This window comes from Phyllobates terribilis, unplaced genomic scaffold (assembly GCF_046119375.1).
Source record: "Phyllobates terribilis strain yellow unplaced genomic scaffold, ASM4611937v1 Scaffold_8__6_contigs__length_399053987, whole genome shotgun sequence".
Taxonomy (NCBI): domain Eukaryota; kingdom Metazoa; phylum Chordata; class Amphibia; order Anura; family Dendrobatidae; genus Phyllobates; species Phyllobates terribilis.
Genome location: NW_027362768.1, coordinates 126,494,287 through 126,513,938, shown reverse-complemented (window position 1 = coordinate 126,513,938; position 19,652 = coordinate 126,494,287). Strand labels below are relative to the sequence as shown.

Sequence of the window (19,652 nt, the reverse complement as noted above, 5' to 3'; positions counted from 1 at the left end):
TTTTTTATTATTAAATTATTCATATATATAGAAAATGTCAATCTATACATGTTTTATACTGAGATATTGAAGGTTATATAATGTCTGTTACTATTGGAATTTTAATGTACACCCACAATACTTCAGCAAAAACTTTCCTTAAGGCTTGACCTCTCCTGCTTGGTCATATAATAAAAAAAGTTATGCACCTTCCTGTTCTTCACTTCCTAATTGGTTTCAAATTCTCACTTTGAGATCAGTAAAAAGGAACATTATCTCTCCAAATCACAGACATGTGAACGGCACCATTCAATACTATAGGTACGAGTGCTGTCCGTAAAAAAACACAGATGGCATTCGTATGCAAAAAATAACGTCTGAATGAGGCCTTAGTCTGTGGATGCAGCCACTGCCAGTCACTTTGCATGGGGGAACGTGGATGAGGGTACCTTGGATCTTCTATTCTTCCACCTATCAGACCTATACTGAATGTCATGTACTGTGGTTATACCATAATTGATAATATTCATTTAAAAGCCTCATAAAATACAAGCAAAAATTACATTTTATATCACATTATATTGTACATCCCATTTAATAGATACTGGTGCATTATCTTATACAGATATATACAGTTCCAATCAAAATGATTGCAAGCCCCATTGAAAATTAGGTTTATTAGCAAATATTCTGTTTGCATTTAACCAATAAAACAATAACTGTAAAAGGTAACTGTCGTTTCAACAAACTGCATAAATCAATGTAAGCTGGTAATTTTAGCGTAACAGAGAAATCTTCCTTCTCCACTGAAGAGCCACGTCTTCCCTTTCCCCTACTTTACTGAACTTGCCATCCACTTCAAAAAAAGCAGCTGATTCATCTTGGTCAAAGTAATATGGACTGCAACCACTTTCTTGAGCTTCTATTAGAAAATCTTTGGTGGGATTTGAAGTCAGGAGACTGAAGCCAGTGAAGAATATTCCAAGACTTCTTCTGAGACGAACCCCCGGTGGACCTTGAGGTTAGCTTGAGATCATTGTCCTGTTGGAAGTTCCAATGCCACGCGACCTTCACCTTCCTCATTGAGGGCATAACATTTTCTCATGAGAGTTCCTGATACTTGATTAAATCCATCATGCCGGAGTCATATAATATCTTTGATAAGATATATTACAAAGTTTCCTATATTTTGTTTTATTACTGATTTCTGCAAAATTAGTCGCAATTCCAGTTTCCATTTAAGGATTGACATTCAGATTACATGAAACAATTAATGCTAATATAAAGCGGGCGGTGAAGTCCAGACACATTACAAGGTATCGTGTACACACCGCCTGAAGCTACTAGCAGCTCTGATATCATTTATGATGCTTTGCTTTACTTGATTTGGGCCTCTTTTTTGTTGGTACAGGGAGACTTAGTTGTTCACTTTTAACTTCAATGTGCGCTGGAGTTTCTATAAAGAAGAAAATAATATATGTGTTATAGATACCAGGAAGTAAGGGAATCAAAGAGTCAGGTACATTATAGTGTATTTATACAGAATGAGCAATATACACAGTATTTTTGGGATTGTGTATAATGGGAGTTTTGGTTTTGTAACACTTCAATAAACGGTAATGTCAGAATAGCTGACAGAACCTGTCATGTAATTAATGCTGATAACCTGCAGATATAGGGTTAAAGAAGTTGTACACTACTTTTACACTGATGCCCTATCCTTAGGATAGGGCATCAATGTATGATCAGCCGGGATCCTGCTCCCGGCACCCCCGCTGATCAGCAGTTATCGGTGGCGGCGCCTGCCGGCCGGAAGTGCTCACCTGTGGGGCTCCGCCATCAAGTGGTAGTGGCCGCCGCGGTGCACTGCCCATCCGCCTCCTATTCAATTGAATGGGAGGCGGATGTGCAGCACACCACGGCGGCCACTACCACTTGACATCGGAGCCCCGCAGGTAAGCACTTCTGGCCGGCACCGCTAACAGCTGATCAGCGGGGGTGCCGCATGTGGGACCCCGGCCGATCATACATTGATGCCCTATCCACAGGGCATCAATGTAAAAGTAGTGGACAACCCCTTTCATTTGCAGGTTAATAGCCAGGGCTGTGGAGTCGGTGTCTATTTTGGTGGAGTCGGTATAAAATGGACCGACTCCAACTCCAGAAATATATAATAAATTGCGTACAGTAGTTCAATGCAGTTTGTGGGGAATATATTTTTCATAAGAATTTGGGAAAGTTATGAAATGTCCTATTCCTGATCTAAGGGTCTAGACTTTTAGCTGAGATGAATCTGTGCTACAGTAAATTTATCACTTAAACACGAGTCATGTATGAGGGAGTCGTGTCATGGAAATTGAGGAGTTTGAGTGGAAGGTTTGGCTTACCGACTCCACAGCCTTATTAATAGCATTACAAAGCTGTCCGGCCGCCTTACTGAAAGCATAGCTATCTAGAGAAAATTAACTTTATGCCTCCCGAGAGCCACCGGCTTTCAGTCATAGAGGCGAGCTAGGAACGGCTAGTCATTGCTCACAGCCTTGTGAGTGCAGGCTACAAACATGACCTGGCACAACAGCTCACAGATGTGCTGCAGAGCGAGCTGTCAATCAATGTGCGGGGCGTGCTTATAGCCAACACTCACTATGTACTGAGCGGTGACTGAACCCGCGTCTCTGTAACTGAAAGCTGTCGGGAGGAATAAAGGTAATTTTCTCCTTGTAGCCGCACTTTTAGTAAGGCGGTTGGTTGGGAAGCATTGTAGCACTGTTAACCTGCAGATTAACCTCATATCTAAAGGTTAATAGCGTTTGGGGATATGACTGGTTGCATTTTTGGAGAGCCTAACCCTCTGTTATTATATGAATATATCCATTGAAAATGTTTTAAATGTCTGAAGGTTCCAGCCACGGGACCCCAGTGCAGTCAACTCATCGACTAGAGATCTGTTAAGTGTTAAAGGGTTTGTCGTGTTTTTAAAACTTGTGCTTAAATTAGTTACTAACTTCTAAATGTGTCATTTTTCAAAGGCTTCCCAAATCTTCATCAGCCAGCTCCGGTCCCAGGTCCTGGAAGGCACTTTGCTGATTTTGCCCAACACATACAGAATTTGCCATTTCAAGCACATACTCAGTGCTGTGTGTGAGGGGGCTGTCTGACTGCTCATTTCATTATCTAAGCTTGTCACAGCTGATGAATAGACACTCGGCATTGATGGGGTTAGGCACTGTAATGAGCAGTCAGTCAGCCCCCTTCACACATAGCATCGGTCATGTGCTTGTACTGTATTTTACAGAACCCTCAAAGGGGGCTTATGGATGAAGATTGGGGCACATTTAAGACACTAAATGTATTAATAATCTGAGTAATTTAACAATAAATAATACAGATTTACATATTAAATACTTTTCTAAATATCTTTATTTAGCAAACAGATATGCTTCATCAGAGCACTCTGTCAAGATTTCAAAGAGGTCACCTGCCATATATCATTGTGCAGCCCGTCTTATATTTCAGGGGACATGTAGTAGGATGGGCTGCGTGAAGAACCTCTGCTCAAGACAGAGGTCAAGTCCGAGCGGCATCCTGTCAGGCATCACGAATGGACATTCCTCAGTTCAGTCACCCTGACAGGACACGGAGTAGAGAGTACTAAATGCTAAGATAAAAACCTTTCTTTAGCCCAACCTACTGCATGTTTTCTGAAATCTAGGACGGGCTGAACAATGATATATTGCAGTTGCCATATTTTGAAATCCTGACAGACTGCTCTAGATAAAGCATACCAGTTTTTACTAAATAAAGGTATTTATAAAAATGTTCAATATTTAAATGTGTATTTATTTTATTACATTTCTTGGAGGACCCCTTTAAGCACATTTGATGCTTTTTAAAAAAAAATTGGACAAACCCTACCACACAGTAAAACATGAATACCTTACGCTTGTGTGTAAGTAGCAAGGTTATAATAGGAATGTCGTGTTACTTTGTTAAAGGTGTATTACCAACTTCAACAATCAGAAAGCAGTGGCACATCCTATTGATGAACCATCACTATAAGATGGAAAAGCCCTGTTAATGGGAAGCTGTACAAATCAAACTAGCACTGAGCTCTCATTAAATTGTGTCCAATATTTTGTGTACTGTCTTGTACTAATCTACTGTCTCTTGGGTGAAGCAGTATAGCGATCTCTCCATGTTATTTAGTGATCTTATTACCATCAAATCCTTCTTTATTTTCTTCATCTACTGAGGATTTTACTTTGAGTTCCTGTATCTTTTGCAATGCTGCTTTCAGTTCTTCCTCCAGATTTTCCGACCTTTCTTCAGATTTCTGAGCTCTCAGTTCTGCATACCTAGCAAGTGAATCAAGCTTGTAAATACTGGAATATAAGCAGTTGATAAAGGCATACATTGACATGTCATTATTGTCCCCGAACGCCGATTTCAACACTGGCTGCCGTGGCAGTGAAGGATTGTTTTTGCTGGACTGTTAAAGTTTTAGGAAGGTGTGAAAAAAATGCTGCATTTTAAGAACACTTTAAAAAAATACAAGTGTTAATTGTATTTTGTTAATTGACAAAAATAAACTAAGTGAATAAAAGAGAAATCTAAATCAATATATTGTGCTACCAACCCTTGCCTTCAAAATAGTATCAGTTCTTCTAAGTATACTACAATCTATTTATTAAATTGATGGTTGCCCATACAATACAAGCAATTGTTACCATCCACCTTTCGCGTCTCCCCTGTTTCCTCATAGATTGTAAGCTTGTGAGCAGGGTCCTCTCTCCTCTTGGTATCGGTTGATTTATGTTATTATTTTTATTTTGTCTTTTATTGTCTGTACAAGTCCCCTCTAAAATGTACAGTGCTGCAGAATATGTTGGCGCTATAGAAATAAAAAAATATTATTATTAGCACACAGTTTTGAAGTAACTCGGCAGGGAGTTGAGAGCAGGGCTCTGTGAGGCCATATCACCACTTCAGGACTCCTTGTTCTTCTTTACACTAAAGATAGTTCTTATTTCTGCAGCAGAACAACGACCCCAAACATACAGCTAATGGAATTATTACACACCTGTCCATGGTAACCCAGGCTCAGTGTCCTTCACCTGGGTATGCTGCTCTTGACTCTGCTCTGTGCCGGGTTTCGCAAGTTGTTTGTCTTTAGCCATTCCAATCTCCCTAGACTTATTTAAGGCCCATTTAGACACACACCTGTGTTTTGGGATTAAGACTCTAGTCCTATGTTTGGTGTGCTCCACCTTCTGTCCTTTTGGTGTTTGTCATGCTGTTTCTGAGATTCCTGTGGGTGTGCCAGGTCCTCGTTGCCTATGTGCCTTCCTGCTTGCTGCATCAATGCCTGAGGTTCGTGTGCCCACCCGGACCTAAGGCTTAGAGCATCCTCCTCATTCGATGAGCCTAACCAAACTAAATTTGGGACCAATCAGATACCACCCTGATGGTATTGCATGATGGAAAAATATCTATGTGCATTTCTTAGCATTACGCACTTTAGTCTTGACAAAATCCCCAACCCGTTCTGCAGAATTACAGCCCCAACTTGCTAGGAACCTCCACCATGTTTCACTGTTGCCTGCTGACACTGATTATTGTACAGATCTGTAGCCTTTTGGTGAACAAACTGCCTACTGATACGGTAACAAATTTCACATTTTGAATCATCAGTCCAGAGCGCCTGCTGCCATTTTTCTGCAATCCAGTTCCTATGTTTTTATACATAGATGAGTCGCTTGGCCTTATTCCCATGTCAAAAGTTATGTTTTTTTGGCCTCAATATTTCAATGAACACCACTTGTAAGCAGACTTCTCTGAACAGTAGATCAGTGTAGCTGGGTCCCACTGGTTGATGCCAGTTCTGAGCTGATGGCACTGCTGGACATCTTCCAATTTAGACTGCAAGAAATAATGATATGTCTCTCATCTGCTGCACTAAGTTTCTTCAAAAAATCTTGAAGAGCACATGTTGATTCCGCTGTCTACTTTGAAATTGTTGCCTTGGAGAGACCTTGTTGACACCTTGTGTTTGTTGCTGCTCTATTTTACCATGGTGTATGACCTGTGACTTAAAAGTATAACAAAGTCATGGAAGTTATGATATGGCCTGCAAAGAGTCCTGATGTCAAAATCACAGAGATTGTAATAGATTACATGAATAGACGAGGATTTGTGCAAGCCTACGTCCACAGAAGAACTGTGGTTAGTTTACCAAAATGTTTGGAACAACCTCGCTGCTGGGTTTCTTTAAAAACTGTCTGCAATTATTACTAGAATTGATGCTGTTTTGAAAGTAAAGGGTGGTGCATCTGGTAAATTGATAAAAACAACATTTTAAAATGCACAAATGTAATAAATCATAAAAATAGTGGTAGTTTGCAAAATACGAGCAGAAACTGTATGCTGATTTTTTTTTTCTTTATAAGCCATGTATCACTAAAAGGCGGAGTACTTACAGGAGACGCTTTTCCAGTTGCTCTAAAGATGTCAGTGACTCAAATGCTTGTATGGAGCGAGGAGTGCTGGGCCGGCTAGCTGTGAGGACACCCTACATTAGGAACAACAGTTACAATCTATTAATTACACAGCACTGATATGTAACACATGTATGCAGCTGAATGTATTATTACTATGGTTTAAAATACAAATGTGCATAAAATACATGCCATACCTGTGCCAAAACTGGAATTTCCTCTTCCTTCAATGCTTTCTTACAAATGTTGCCATCGTAACCAATGATCCTCACGACATCCTGGGCAGAAGTGTCTGTAGTGTGAGACTTCCGGAGCCGTGCGCTAAACTAGAACACAGGAGACACAACTTGGAATATAAAATGATTTAATGGGCTTCAACTCAATCGTCCACTACGATCTTATGCCCCTCTGAAAAGACGGACACCTCTGCAAAGGTGCATTAACGGAGTCCAACGGAACTCATTATAATGAGCGGCTCCATCAGGTGCACAACGCCTGATCCGTTTTTAAACTCTGCAGTTTTTTTTTTCCATTTACAGAGATTATTCAAGACTAACTACTTGCCTGTTCTGCTCGGCGCCAGCACAGATCGGTCATTGCCCGCTCCTCTGTCGATGGGGCGTAACTTCCGACATCCTGCTGATTGGCAGTCGGCTTTTCACAGTTAGGCAGTGGGGAGATGACTGTCAATCAGCATGACGTCGGCAGTCGCGCCCCGTCAACAGAGCAGAGCGGAAGAAAAGCAACTACAATGTTGACATGAGGTCATTGGAAGCCCAGGAGTCGCCGGCAGAAACAGTCAGAGACCGATCTGTTTCGGCAGAGGTCGGCTGTGTTTGGCATAACAGACAGATAGGTAGCAACTACCTGTCTGTTGGTTTTTAGGCCCATAGTAAAAGAAGAAAAAAAATAGTCCTAGACAAACCCTTTTCGCTTGGAGTCCCAGTCTTTAAATGTGCAAAATGCATCCTAATGGTAGATCCTATTGGATACATAAATATCTTTTTTTTTTATTGTATTTTGCTCTAAAACCAGGGCTAGACTGTAATAAATTAGTGTTATGAGCTGCTTAGCTATGTGTTTTTTTTTTTTTTTTAATATGTATGTGCAAAACTGAGAGCAAGAATAAAAGTAATGTACATCTGTCCCACTTACCTTACACACAATTTATGCCATTTTTATTGCATATTTAATTTCATTCCTAAAATAAAAACCTAAATCTGTCACCAGGTTTTTGCTACCCCACCTTCGAGCAGCATGATATAGGTGCAGAGACCTTGATTCCAGCTATCACTTATTGGGCTATTTGCTGCAGTTTTAATAAAATCATAGTTTTATCTGCTGCACATCTAACAGTTGTTTGGCAGTAGGTTTGCTAGTGATAAAATAACTGTTTTATCAACAGGTGATTATCAAAACTATAAGAGAACAGCTCAGTAAGTGACACATCGCTGGAATCAGTGTCTCTATCTCTGGATTATGCTTCTCTCAGATTAGTTAGAAAAAAACTGATCACAGATTCCCTTTCAGTTCTATTTATTTTTGAGCTAGGTTTTCCCACATGAGCTTAAGAACATACACTGTAACTCTGTATTTCTATGTATTGCTTTGAATAGGAGGTGGATGTGCAGTACCAAGCCCCGGCCACCACAAGTAGACGGGGCAGCTTGGCAAGTGAGTACCTCCGGCTGGCGGCCGCCTCCGATACTGATGACAGCTGATCAGACATTGATAGCCTATCCTATGGATAGGTCGTCAATGTAAAAGTAGTGGACAACCTCTTGAAATGTGAACACGCAATAGGTAAGATGGTTTATGGTAATCAAGCCTGGGTTTTGTTTCTTGCACATTATGCTGCAAACCAAGTACCAAATAATACCGCTATACCCTGGTAAATAATACAGGGAGGTTTTAGTTTGCACCTGCAGTTCCCATTGCCCAAAACTATCTTTGCTGGTATTCCTTCCCTGTGGAACAGTTTTACTGTATTTCTTTGCTTAGTAGTCTCAGGCACATGATGTGTAACCTCTTTGTTTTCTGTGGTTTGTGATTCTTCTGACGTCTCTGTTGGAGCTGCATAATCTGGAATGTTTGAGAGAAGCAGCTGGCACGTTTCAATCCATTCACTGCAAGAACTCTGACGGAAAAAGTGAAAGAAAATGTTACATTATGGTTTGGGAATGGAACCTGCAGGATTCATAAAACTCAAGAGACCAATCATATTTCATTGTGTTAAAGCAGCTCTGTCACCAGATTTCACAATATAAACTGCAGAAATTATTAAATAGATATATTAGACCTGACCAGGCTGGTGTACTTCCTGTGAAAGTTTATGTCCGATTAGCTATATAATTCTGATTTGAAAATGAGCATTTTTTTTAAGAGACCAGGTAACAGCAAAAGCTGGACTCATAAAATGCTCATCTTAATATCAGGCAGGAAAACTTTCAAAAGGGATTATAAATCCAAATCTAACATAGACATTCAAACGAAGTACACCAGCTTCATCAGGTTTAAGATTTATTTAATAATGTATGCAGCATGTATACTAGAATCTGGTACCACATCTCCTTTGAAGTCCTTAAAATGTACAGTATTTTTTGCACTTTAAAATACACTTTTGTTCAAAAAAATTCTAAAAAGTGTATTTTATCCCCCAAGTCAGCTTCTTTAGTAATAAAGAAGTGCATGTTGCAGAGATCCATATTTATAAAAAACTTATTTTTTTTTATTTAGACTGAATATTAAAACAAATGAATAAAAAAATGAAATAGACATAGAAACAGAGTGCCCAGTAAGGGGACACCACCACATCACTGGAAAAGTATCACTAATGACTCAGGTGACCCCACAGGGTAGATGAAGAAAATTCCCACCTGTCACAGTATATACTGACACCCACGTTCTGCTTTAATAGTTAATTCTCTCTTAATCCATTAATGAGGAAAAATAATCCCAAGTGCAAAATATACAAGATATACAAAGGATAAATAGAATGCTAAAATACTCCAAATGTTGGTATACCAACCCTACATAAATATTATACTAGCATGGCATGCATGAAATAATTAGGTAAGCATAGAGCACAAGATATATAAGAGGAAAATTACCTTGTAAGAAGAAATATTATACGAGCAGGAAGGTGAACCTACAGGAAGGCATGCCCCGGAAGAAGCTAGTCGAGAAACACGCGTCGGGGTGAGGGGGACGCCACTCACATCTTGGTTCATTTTCCTGCTCGTATAATATTGATGGTGGTGTCTCCCTACTGGGCACTCTGTTTATGTGTCTATTTCATTTTTTATTCATTCTTTTAATACTCCGTCTAAATAAAAATTGATAAGTTTTTAATAAATATGGATCTTTTCTTTCCTCTGGATCTAAATTCCATGAACAGAGTATGTGATTGTCACAATAAGTGCTGTAGTATAGAATATGGTTACCAGCCTTTTACCTTAATTGACTGCAGCTGTCTCAACTCATAACCATCTTCGTCCACTGTAGGGTTGTTTTCTACCAACTCCTGGCAACATCTGTGATGGAGAGAGGATTTTTGCATTACAAGTTGCCATCTGTAATAAGTTAGGCTAGTTACCGTATACTTCCACTCACTTTATAATGTAAAAAGAGAAACTATTCACTTTTTCAGATAAGGAAAGAGCTTCTTTTTGCATTTGCTGCAAAGTAACTGGAGCTGACAACGCTCCTTCTTCAAACCCAGCAACTGTGGTATCGGAAGGATCAGAATCAGAAGGGTAGTCGGGCGACAGCAGCTCGAGGACATTCACCATGTACTGCACCATAGCTGTATGGAGACCTGTGACCTGCGGTAATTGTAAAAAGGCAAAGCTCTAGAATGTTGTAATATACTAAGTTTAAAGTATATTCTTATGTCAGAACAATATCTTTAACCCCTTAATGATGCAGGCAATTTATATTTTTTCCACTTTTTTATCCTTGCCTTCTTCCAAGATCCATAACTCTTATTTTTCCTGTTTACCTAGACGTATGAAGTCTTGTTTTTTTTGCAGGACAAGTTGTAGTTTTGAGTGACACCATTCATTTTACTATAACTGGAAAAAAAGCCAAGGTAGATGGCTTGGTTTGTGTCATCATGTTTAGAGACTTTTTACTACTATAGTCTTCCGTCATTGCATAACCCCTTGAAGAATCTGACCACGAAACATGCGTCGGGATTGGATTTGTGACATGGTCCTTTAAAGAGGTTTTACAGCACATAAAGAAAATGATTAAATGAAAAAATACATTATTATAAATAAATTCATCAGCACTTTTAATTACTTATTTATGCTGATCTTCCTTAGAGGGCAATAAAAATGCTTGTCTTGCTTAGGGGCCTCGATTCATCATTGCCTTTGCACTTGTTTTTTGTCTAATTTTGGGTGTGTTTTGCGCCTTTGTTTTATTTGCACCCAATTCATTTTTCTGTCTATTTTATATGTGCTCACCTTTTTTTGTTTTCCGCTTCTTGGAAAGAGTTTAGTGACTTGAAATGTTTTCGCCTGACTCATCAATTGCCACTATTTTAAAAAGTTGCAAAATTTGGCGGAACTCTACTCCAGTCCCCTTTTTGTGTAGTTTTATGCATGTTTCCAAAAAGCCACATCTCTTGCGACATTTTGAAAAAGATGTGCTTATTTGCTCAAAAATGGATAATGACTAGTGTTGAGCGAACATGCTCGACACTGCTCGGTACTCGCCCGAGCATCACGCTACTCGGGATGTTCGGCGAGCACCGAGCATTTCCGGGTTACTCGGGCGGGAGCTCGCGTCTCCGCCCTGCATGTTTGGCGCTCTTTACAGAGCCAATGAACATGCAGGGATTGCCAGCCAGTCACTGTAATGCCGCAGCCATGTTTTTTGTGGGCATTACAGTGATTGGCTGGCCGCACAGCGTCACCTCCCAGACGATCAGCCCGTCATGATTGGTGTGTGTGGGTGTCTGTGCGTGTGTCTGCGAGTGTGTGCGGGGTGTCTGTGCGTGTGTCTGCGGGTGTGTGCGGTGTCTGTGCGATGTGTGCGGTGTCTGTGGGTGTGTGCGGTGTCTGTGCGATGTCTGCGGGTGTGCGCGGTGTCTGTGCGATGTCTGCGCGATGCCTGCGAGTGTGTGCGGTGTTTTATTTCAAATAAATTATTTTTTTCTGGGTGTAGTGTGTTTTTTCTTTTTAACACTTTGTAGGTTAGTAATGGGGGTGTCTTATAGACGCCCATCATTACTAACCTGGGCTTCATGGCAGCTGGCGCTGACATGAACCCCAGCCCTATTACCCCCTGCCACCGCACCAGGGCAGCGTGGAAGAGCGAGGCTAAGTGCCAGAATTGGCGCATCCTATGGATGCGCCATTTCTGGGGCGGCTGATGGCTGGTGTTTCTAACCTGGGAGGGGGTCAATTTTTTTTAAAATAAATCCTTTATTTTAACACTAAATGACAAGTACAGTAATCAACACTATCACTGTACTTCATATATATGTGACTGACATGTTTCTATCTATCTAATCTATGTGTGAAGCTCTATTCTGTCTGTTATAAATTGTCGGGTACAGATGCTGAATTGCCGGCCGGCTTTTTTAAAGAGACGGTGCATGAAAACACTAATATTTTTTTAAGTAAATCCTTTACACTAAATGACAAGTACAGTAATCAACACTGTCACTGTACTTCATATATATGTGACTGACATGTTTCTATCTATCTAATCTATGTGTGATGCTCTAGTCTTTCTGTTGTAAATTGTCGGGTACCGGTGAATGCCGCTGCTGAATTGCCGGCTTTTCGCATAATACATTCTACATTATTCTTAGTTGTTTTACTTCATGTAGAATTAACCTACAAGGAAAGAAAGGGTTTATTTTCATTCCGATATTTGTGTCCCATTGACTTGCATTGGTTTCCGGTATCGGAATCGGCGATATCCGATACTTTTTGGGTATCGGTCCGATCCAATCCGATACAATATTTCCTGATATCGGAAGGTATCGCTCAACACTATCCTTAACATATTTCACAGGAAAGCACTTTCACTTTCGTTTTTGAACGTTTTATTGTGAGCCCTTAAAAGTGTATTAATACCTCTGACCACGTTGTTGACAGCAGTGACCTGGGGGTCAGAAATGTTTCCTGGGGCGATCCCCATGCTGTCTCCATGTCATTTGAGCACTGTCACTATCGTTTTGGGCACTTTTTAGGCTTTCTACAGACTGCCGGGGGTGCTGCCGCAAAAATGCTCGTGTCTCCCATAGACTAACATTGGGCTCGTTGCTCGGGTCGAGCACCCGAGTATCACAGTGAGCTCGGCCTGAGCTTCGAGCACCCGAGCATTTTAGTGCTCGCTCAACACTAATAATGACAGAAAAGAAGCCCTTTTTGGACTTTGTGCTAAATTCATAAAACTTGAGTGCCATTTTGATGAATTTGGCGTAATAGACATCAGTGAATACATCTAGACAACAAAATAGAAAAGTGACCTAAAAAATGCAAATGATGAATCGGGGCCACTGTGTGAATATCAAAGCTGAGATAACATCTCAGCTGAAGAGCTTGTGCTCTACTTTAAGATGGATGACCTATCCTTAGCATGTCCTGTCTCCTATTAGCCCATGCAACTAAAATAGTGTGCCTTTTGGGTAATGTATAAAAGAATACAGAGATCCTGCTAACATCACGAGTAGCAACAGAGACTAAACACTGGACCGGGGGAGGGTGAGTGAAGCAAGTTTTTTTTTCTTTAATAAACTGCAGACAGGACAGGAGTTTTCTGAAATTGGAAAACCTTTAACATGTTGGATATCACTTCTGACGGACATCAGCTCCAACTTGCGACATGACTTCGGGGTGTTGATTGATTGAAATGACATCAGGGTGACTACCGAAGATCTCAATGTCCACCATATTAGAATTCACATGTAGTCCAGCCGGTGGTTGGACTTCATAGCAGATCGTCAGTTTCACAATACACTGCAATGCTATGGTATTACAGTGTATTGCTATGAGAACTACAGCTCAGCACATAGAGAACAGGCCCGCTGATGGAAATATAAGAGTTATGGGTCCCAGAAAATGACGACACAAGCCAATTTTTTTTTTTTTTTTTTGCAAAGTTCTTAATTTTTTTAAACCACTAAAATTTAAAAAAAAAACACAAGTTTGTTATGTCTGCAACCTGGAGAAACATGTTGCTGGGTCATTTTTACCAATTGAAGAACGTTGTAAAATCCTAAAAATAACAGTGGGGGTGGGGACCATGTCACACCATTTTAATTCTTCTCCCAGTTTTTCTGTACGTTATATGATAAAATGAGTGCTGTCATTCAAAACTACAACTCGATCTGCAAAAAAATCACTATGTAGCAGTAATGGGGTATAATAATATTTAAAACCTAATTTTTATTCAATTCCTTCCACAAAATAGATCAGATATAGTGCAAGTATATGTAACAATAAAATACTCTAATGGGCAGGAGGCAGGGATAGTGTAGACTGAGTTTTATAGTTCCTGCTATCCTTATGGGAATACATCTGTGGTGGTTATCCTCTTTAGGCCTCATTCAGACATATGTTTTTCACGCATGCTTTCTATCCATGCTTTTTACAGATAGAACAAGTAACCATTGTAATCTTTAGAGCAGTTCACATCTCCATGTTGTTTGTGGATATAGAGACATGTCACTTTTTGATCAGTGTCTAGAATCAAAATTACCTATACAAGTCTATGGGTCAGTGAAAGTCAAGAAAAGCACAAGGATGGTATGGGAGAAATCATAGACGTGTCTGAATGAGGCCTTAGATTTCAAGCTTCCATATTATGTGCTGTATAGAAATTGAAAGCTGAACTATAGCCGATAACTAGACTGGAAACATGAGATATCCATTGTTTTACTCTAGATTGTAGTAATTACGCACTCAGACCTCTTGGGTGAGCTGCAGATCGTCTCTCTCTGTTCCGCTCGTAGTGGTCAGTACCCAGTGCTGCAACATTTCCAGGACCTCCTCCATTTTCACTCTGCATAGATACAAGTTACTGTGCTTAATCACAGGAATAATAGCCTGAATGCTTCTAAACAGATCTTCTAACACACTGCCATGCCGACTATTCAGATTGGTACTTTTATATGTCCAAACCAAGGTAATTATGCACAGGCGTATCAAAGTTTAAAGGGAATCCGTCAGCAGGTTTTTGTTGTGTAATCTGAGAGCAGCACGAGGTAGGGACCATGTTTCCAGCGATGTGTTACTTGCTGGTCTGCATGCTGTCATTTTAATACAATGACTGTTTTCTCTGCTACACGCACTATACAGAGTATTGTATGTCACCGAAACCATGAGTGTGTATAAAGACCATAATCCCTCTAGGGAATGGGGAACTCCCAAATGAATAAATCCTACAATATAGTAGAGCAATAACCCCCAGAAATGGACAACACTAAGATATCAGACATTATAGAATTTTAAAGCTAAAAAATATACATTTATTATAAATCTCAAAAAGGTAAAAAGTATATGTATACTGTGATGTAGCAGACATCCCTTTAATGGTTCAGTGTGTTTGAAGGACCATGTAACTTCCCCTTTAACTGACTGGTCACATGACCGTGACATCACACAGGTCCTTATTCACACAGTTAAGGTCCTATCTGTGGGTGTGTGTGCTGCAGTATATATAAACCCTTTGTGTTCCGGTGTGTAGGAGTTCCTGGGTGTTGGGAGCTCCTGTGTGGGCACCGTGTGAGCGGCACGAGGCTGTTCCCTGTGTGTGTGTGGGGGAACACCGCTCGTGTGAGGCCTGGTGGACTCCGGTGGAGGTGAAGCCTGGATCCCTGTGTGAGAGTGTGGGGGATGCCAGTAAGCCTCGGAGTGCCACACAAGCGTCCTGGAAGGTGAAGCCTGGGTATGAGATGTGTAATACGCCAGTAAACCTTAAAGGGAGTGACGGCTGGAGACCACGTGTGGGAAGCCGTAGAGCCACAGTGGTGGCGTATGAAGAGGACTGAAGCAGCCGTAAGCCAGCAAAGGTAATACACTTTGTGATATGGACATTGCTATAGTATTACCTTGCTGAAGGCTGTATTTGGAGCCAAGTGGGCCTGTCTGCCACTTGGGCTCGTGGACTTTATGTGTGTGAACTACGGTTTATGAAGTGTAATAAACTGTGGACTGTGAAACACGGCAAAGTAGTTGCTGGTGTGCATTGATTGACGCAGCGAAGCGAGTATCCCCCAGGATAATGACAAGCGCTGCCTTACATGTGGTTTGAGAGTGCGGGCAGCTGCAGCCTGGTTGCTAGGGGCAGCTGCAGGCTGGTTGCTAGGGGCAGCTGCAGTCTGGTTGCTGGGAGCAACTGCACAGGGCGACGAGTGTGGTGGAGCATCTGGCTGCAACTCGGCGGGGTTGTGAAGGTCGTCGTCGCACTCAAACCTGGTTTGCTGTGGCTCGGCAGGGCTCACGAAGTTCAAAGCATCTTGCTGCAACTCGGCGGGGTTGCGAAGATTGACATCGCACTCAAATCCTGTTTTGCTGTGGCTCGGCGGGGCCACGAAAATTTTTTCGGGGAGAGCGGTGAAGTTCAAGTGTGAACAGTGTACCGTGATGGCTGTGAGCAAAGCAACAGAGGTGTCTGGAGCTATTGAGCGTTTGAAGGGCCGGTTGGGACCGGAGCAGGTATTTGAGAAACTCTCACAGGACATGGTGCGGGAACCGCAGGAGCTGTGGGCACCGTATAGAATGGCGGCAGTGGACCATTCTATGGACTCTCCGGGTGCGCCCGTGTTGTCCCAGAGTGCCCGGGGAGGTGGTAAGAGATCTTGTGAACTGAGTCCTAAGGCTGTCGCTGATGTTTTTTGTAAAAATTCCCTTACAGGTGTGGTTGTTAAAAAGGGGGCGGATTTTCACAAGAGTGTGGAGTGTAGAAAACTGGAAATTGTTGATGATTGTGGGTGGGTACCTCCTAAAAATGACAAGGTGACCGTTGATAACGGGGTAGCTCCAGTGGAAGGGGGTGAAGTCAAAGTGGGAGGTGACCTGGTAGTCCACAACACCATGGGGAGTGACACAGACCCCATAGCTGACGGTGACACTACGGAAGTAGAAAGAGAGGTCAGTCAGGAGGGGCTAGACGAGGGGAGAGAGTCCACCTCTCGTCGTAAACGGCGCAGGGGCCACAAAAAGGTTGCTCCTGTACTCTTTGCTGAAAGTGAAAGTAAAGAAAATGTAATGGTGTGTGCCATTGTGTCAAGTGTGGATCCTCCTTCAGAGGCAGAAGAGGAGGTGACGGACCTGGAGAAAGTGTCCTCAGACCAGCGGAGCCTGGAGTCTGAACGGCAGAGGGTCTACCAGGTTGTGAAGAACTTACAGCGAGATCTAAAGGGAAGCAACGAGGAAGTTGTCCAGTGGAAGGAGATGTTCCACGCAATTAAGGAGGACCGCCGCAAAATCAAGGAAGAGGTTTTGCAGTTGAAGCTTGAGAAGGAGGCGCGGCAGGATGGTGTTTCTGGACGTAAACAAATCCTAGAACGACGGCGCAAACAGCTCAGCCAGGAGCTGTGTGACTCCAAGAAGGAGTGTGGTGAACGCAGTAGGGAACTGCAACAGAGTAAGAGAGATTATGAGGATCTCCTCAAGGTGAAGGAAAAACTAGAGGAGGATAAGACGGGTGCAGAGCGAGTGCGCCAAGTGGTTGAGACCACTCTGCAAGACACTCGTGAGGAGAATGATGATCTCCGGGGAAAGACCCTAGATCTGGAAGCTCAGGTGAAGGAGCTACAGATGTCCTGTGATACTCTCCAGAAGGCGGAGACGTACCTTAAGGAAACAGTCAGCAAGATGGAAGCTCAGCGAGGGAAGATGGAGGAGTCCATCGGAAAAGCCACAGACCAGGGCCAGGAGTTGACTGCTGGTGATGGGAGGTATGAAGCAGATACCTCCTCGAGTGATGTGGGTTCGGTGGATGTCGGAGCCGAGATCAAGCAGCTCAAGGAGTTGCTACAAGCCCAGTGGACGCAAGAGAAGTGTGAGAGACTGGCTATTGAGAGCCGAGTGGGCGCATTGGAGACGGAGAGGTCTGAGAGAGCTCAGCTGCTGGAAGAGCAGTTGAAGCAGGAAGAGCTTCAGAGATGGACTGCTGAGAGGCGAGTAACTGAGCTGGAAGGAGAAGTTTTAGAGCTCAAAGGTCGCCTAGCAAAGTGGTGAACGAGGTCTCCTTGGAGGAGGGAAAAGACAAACATGTTGCACTTCCTCCCTTAGACCATGAGAAGGTGGACCTGAGGAGAGCTAAGAGTATGGTGTTGAAAGATAAAGGTGAAGTGGAGGTGGTCAAGACGAAAAGTTGTGAAGTTGTAGCTGTGAGTCAGCTCAGGGGAAGCATCCAGGGTGAAGAAGCTGGGAGTCAGTGGTCCCTGAAACCTGAGCTGGTTGATAGTCTGGAAACCACTGGTGAGACCAAAACGTCTCGGTACAAGTGCCTCGTAGATGTACCCGAGGACTTGAGGGAAGAATGCACCAGTGAGTCCGTGCATGCAGAGTTTAAGAAGGCCATGGGAGCCTGTAAGGTGTACTTGACCTCAGAGGCTAGACAACTGGTGGTCCTGTCCACGACTGAAGTCACAGTGAAGAGGGTGGCGATCCTGAGTGACATACATTGGCGATGTATTCGCACGAAGCGGTTTCTCCGGTTGAAGATGGAGCAAGCTGCTAGACAACTGGAGCTGATGAGAAAGGCTCACAGTCTGCGTGAAGAGGTCATCCGGGTGCCTCGTGTTCTGGTGAGAGAGCTCATTGGGAGAAATGGACGAGCCATGCAGATGATGGTGAAGAAGTCTGGTGTGGTAAAAGTAAGCAGTCCACGTGATCGTCGGGACTGGATGCCGGATGAAGACAGCATGGTGTCGTTCTACGCTGTAGGAACGGAAGAAAGTCTTGCAGATATGAGCATGCTGGTGGAGTACCGAGTGACCTACCTGCGAGAGGTGGAAAAGTTGAATCTCGCTAGACTGCGAGTGGATAGACAGCATCATCTGAGCAGCAGAAGATGGCAGCCGTCTAGAGAGTGTGAGACAAGACAGAGAAAGGGCTCCCTAAATATCAGAACAGCTGAGGTTCGGGACCTTTCAAGATGTCCTGGGAGTGGGTTTGGAGGTAGTGAGACCTCCAGTGACTCAGGGTTGAGTGGCCCATACAATCGACCCAATAGAGGACGGAACCATGTGGAGTCACACTGTTGTATTGACCGCTGGGAGCGGGGGAGACCTGGTAGGGTTTCGACTGACCGCTGGGAGCGGGGGAGACCTGACAAGGTTACGACTGACCGCTGGGAGCGGGGGAGACCTGACAAGGTTACGACTGACCGCTGGGAGCGGGGAAGCCTCTGGGAGCGAGGGAAGTCTGACAAGTTTACGACCCGGAAATGTGACTTGACGGAGTCGATGACATTGACAGATGGTAGGTCCCTAAGGAGTGGGCTAATGTCAATGACTAATGTTCCAGGGGCAGGACAATGCAAGGGTCAAGTGCATGGTCAAGTGTGAACTGTGGGATATAGACTGTTTGTGTATATTATGTGTTCAACCCCACAAGTTTGAACAGAGGGGGGGAATATGTGATGTAGCAGACATCCCTTTAATGGTTCAGTGTGTTTGAAGGACCATGTACCTTCCCCTTTAACTGACTGGTCACATGACCGTGACATCACACAGGTCCTTATTCACACAGTTAAGGTCCTATCTGTGGGTGTGTGTGCTGCAGTATATATAAACCCTTTGTGTTCCGGTGTGTAGGAGTTCCTGGGTGTTGGGAGCTCCTGTGTGGGCACCGTGTGAGAGGCACGAGGCTGTTCCCTGTGTGTGTGGGGGAACACCGCTCGTGTGAGGCCTGGTGGACTCCGGTGGAGGTGAAGCCTGGATCCCTGTGTGAGAGTGTGGGGGTTGCCAGTAAGCCTCGGAGTGCCACACAAGCGTCCTGGAAGGTGAAGCCTGGGTATGAGATGTGTAATACGCCAGTAAACCTTAAAGGGAGTGACGGCTGGAGACCACGTGTGGGAAGCCGTAGAGCCACAGTGGTGGCGTATGAACAGGACTGAAGCAGCCGTAAGCCAGCAAAGGTAATACACTTTGTGATATGGACATTGCTATAGTATTACCTTGCTGAAGGCTGTATTTGGAGCCAAGTG

General features: G+C 43.1%; 1 protein-coding gene across 2 annotated transcripts in view; it reads right to left on the bottom strand.

The window, feature by feature from the left end:
• Nucleotides 1–562: 562 nt before the first annotated feature.
• The window catches only part of AXDND1 (axonemal dynein light chain domain containing 1), a 54,568-nt gene continuing 35,478 nt past the window's right edge, over nt 563–19,652 (bottom strand). Inside the window, exons 17-24 of one of the 2 annotated variants that reach the window (XM_073643260.1) lie at nt 14,402–14,495; nt 10,086–10,297; nt 9,928–10,006; nt 8,500–8,610; nt 6,671–6,799; nt 6,456–6,547; nt 4,198–4,334; nt 563–1,435 (exon numbers count right to left, since the gene is read on the bottom strand). In XM_073643260.1, the coding sequence (XP_073499361.1) occupies nt 1,338–1,435; nt 4,198–4,334; nt 6,456–6,547; nt 6,671–6,799; nt 8,500–8,610; nt 9,928–10,006; nt 10,086–10,297; nt 14,402–14,495 (952 nt within the window). In that variant the 3' untranslated portion in view covers nt 563–1,337. Of the gene's footprint in view, nt 1,436–4,197; nt 4,335–6,455; nt 6,548–6,670; nt 6,800–8,395; nt 8,611–9,927; nt 10,007–10,085; nt 10,298–14,401; nt 14,496–19,652 lie in introns of those variants that run through there. The other variant, XR_012247720.1, reaches the window with a different exon arrangement.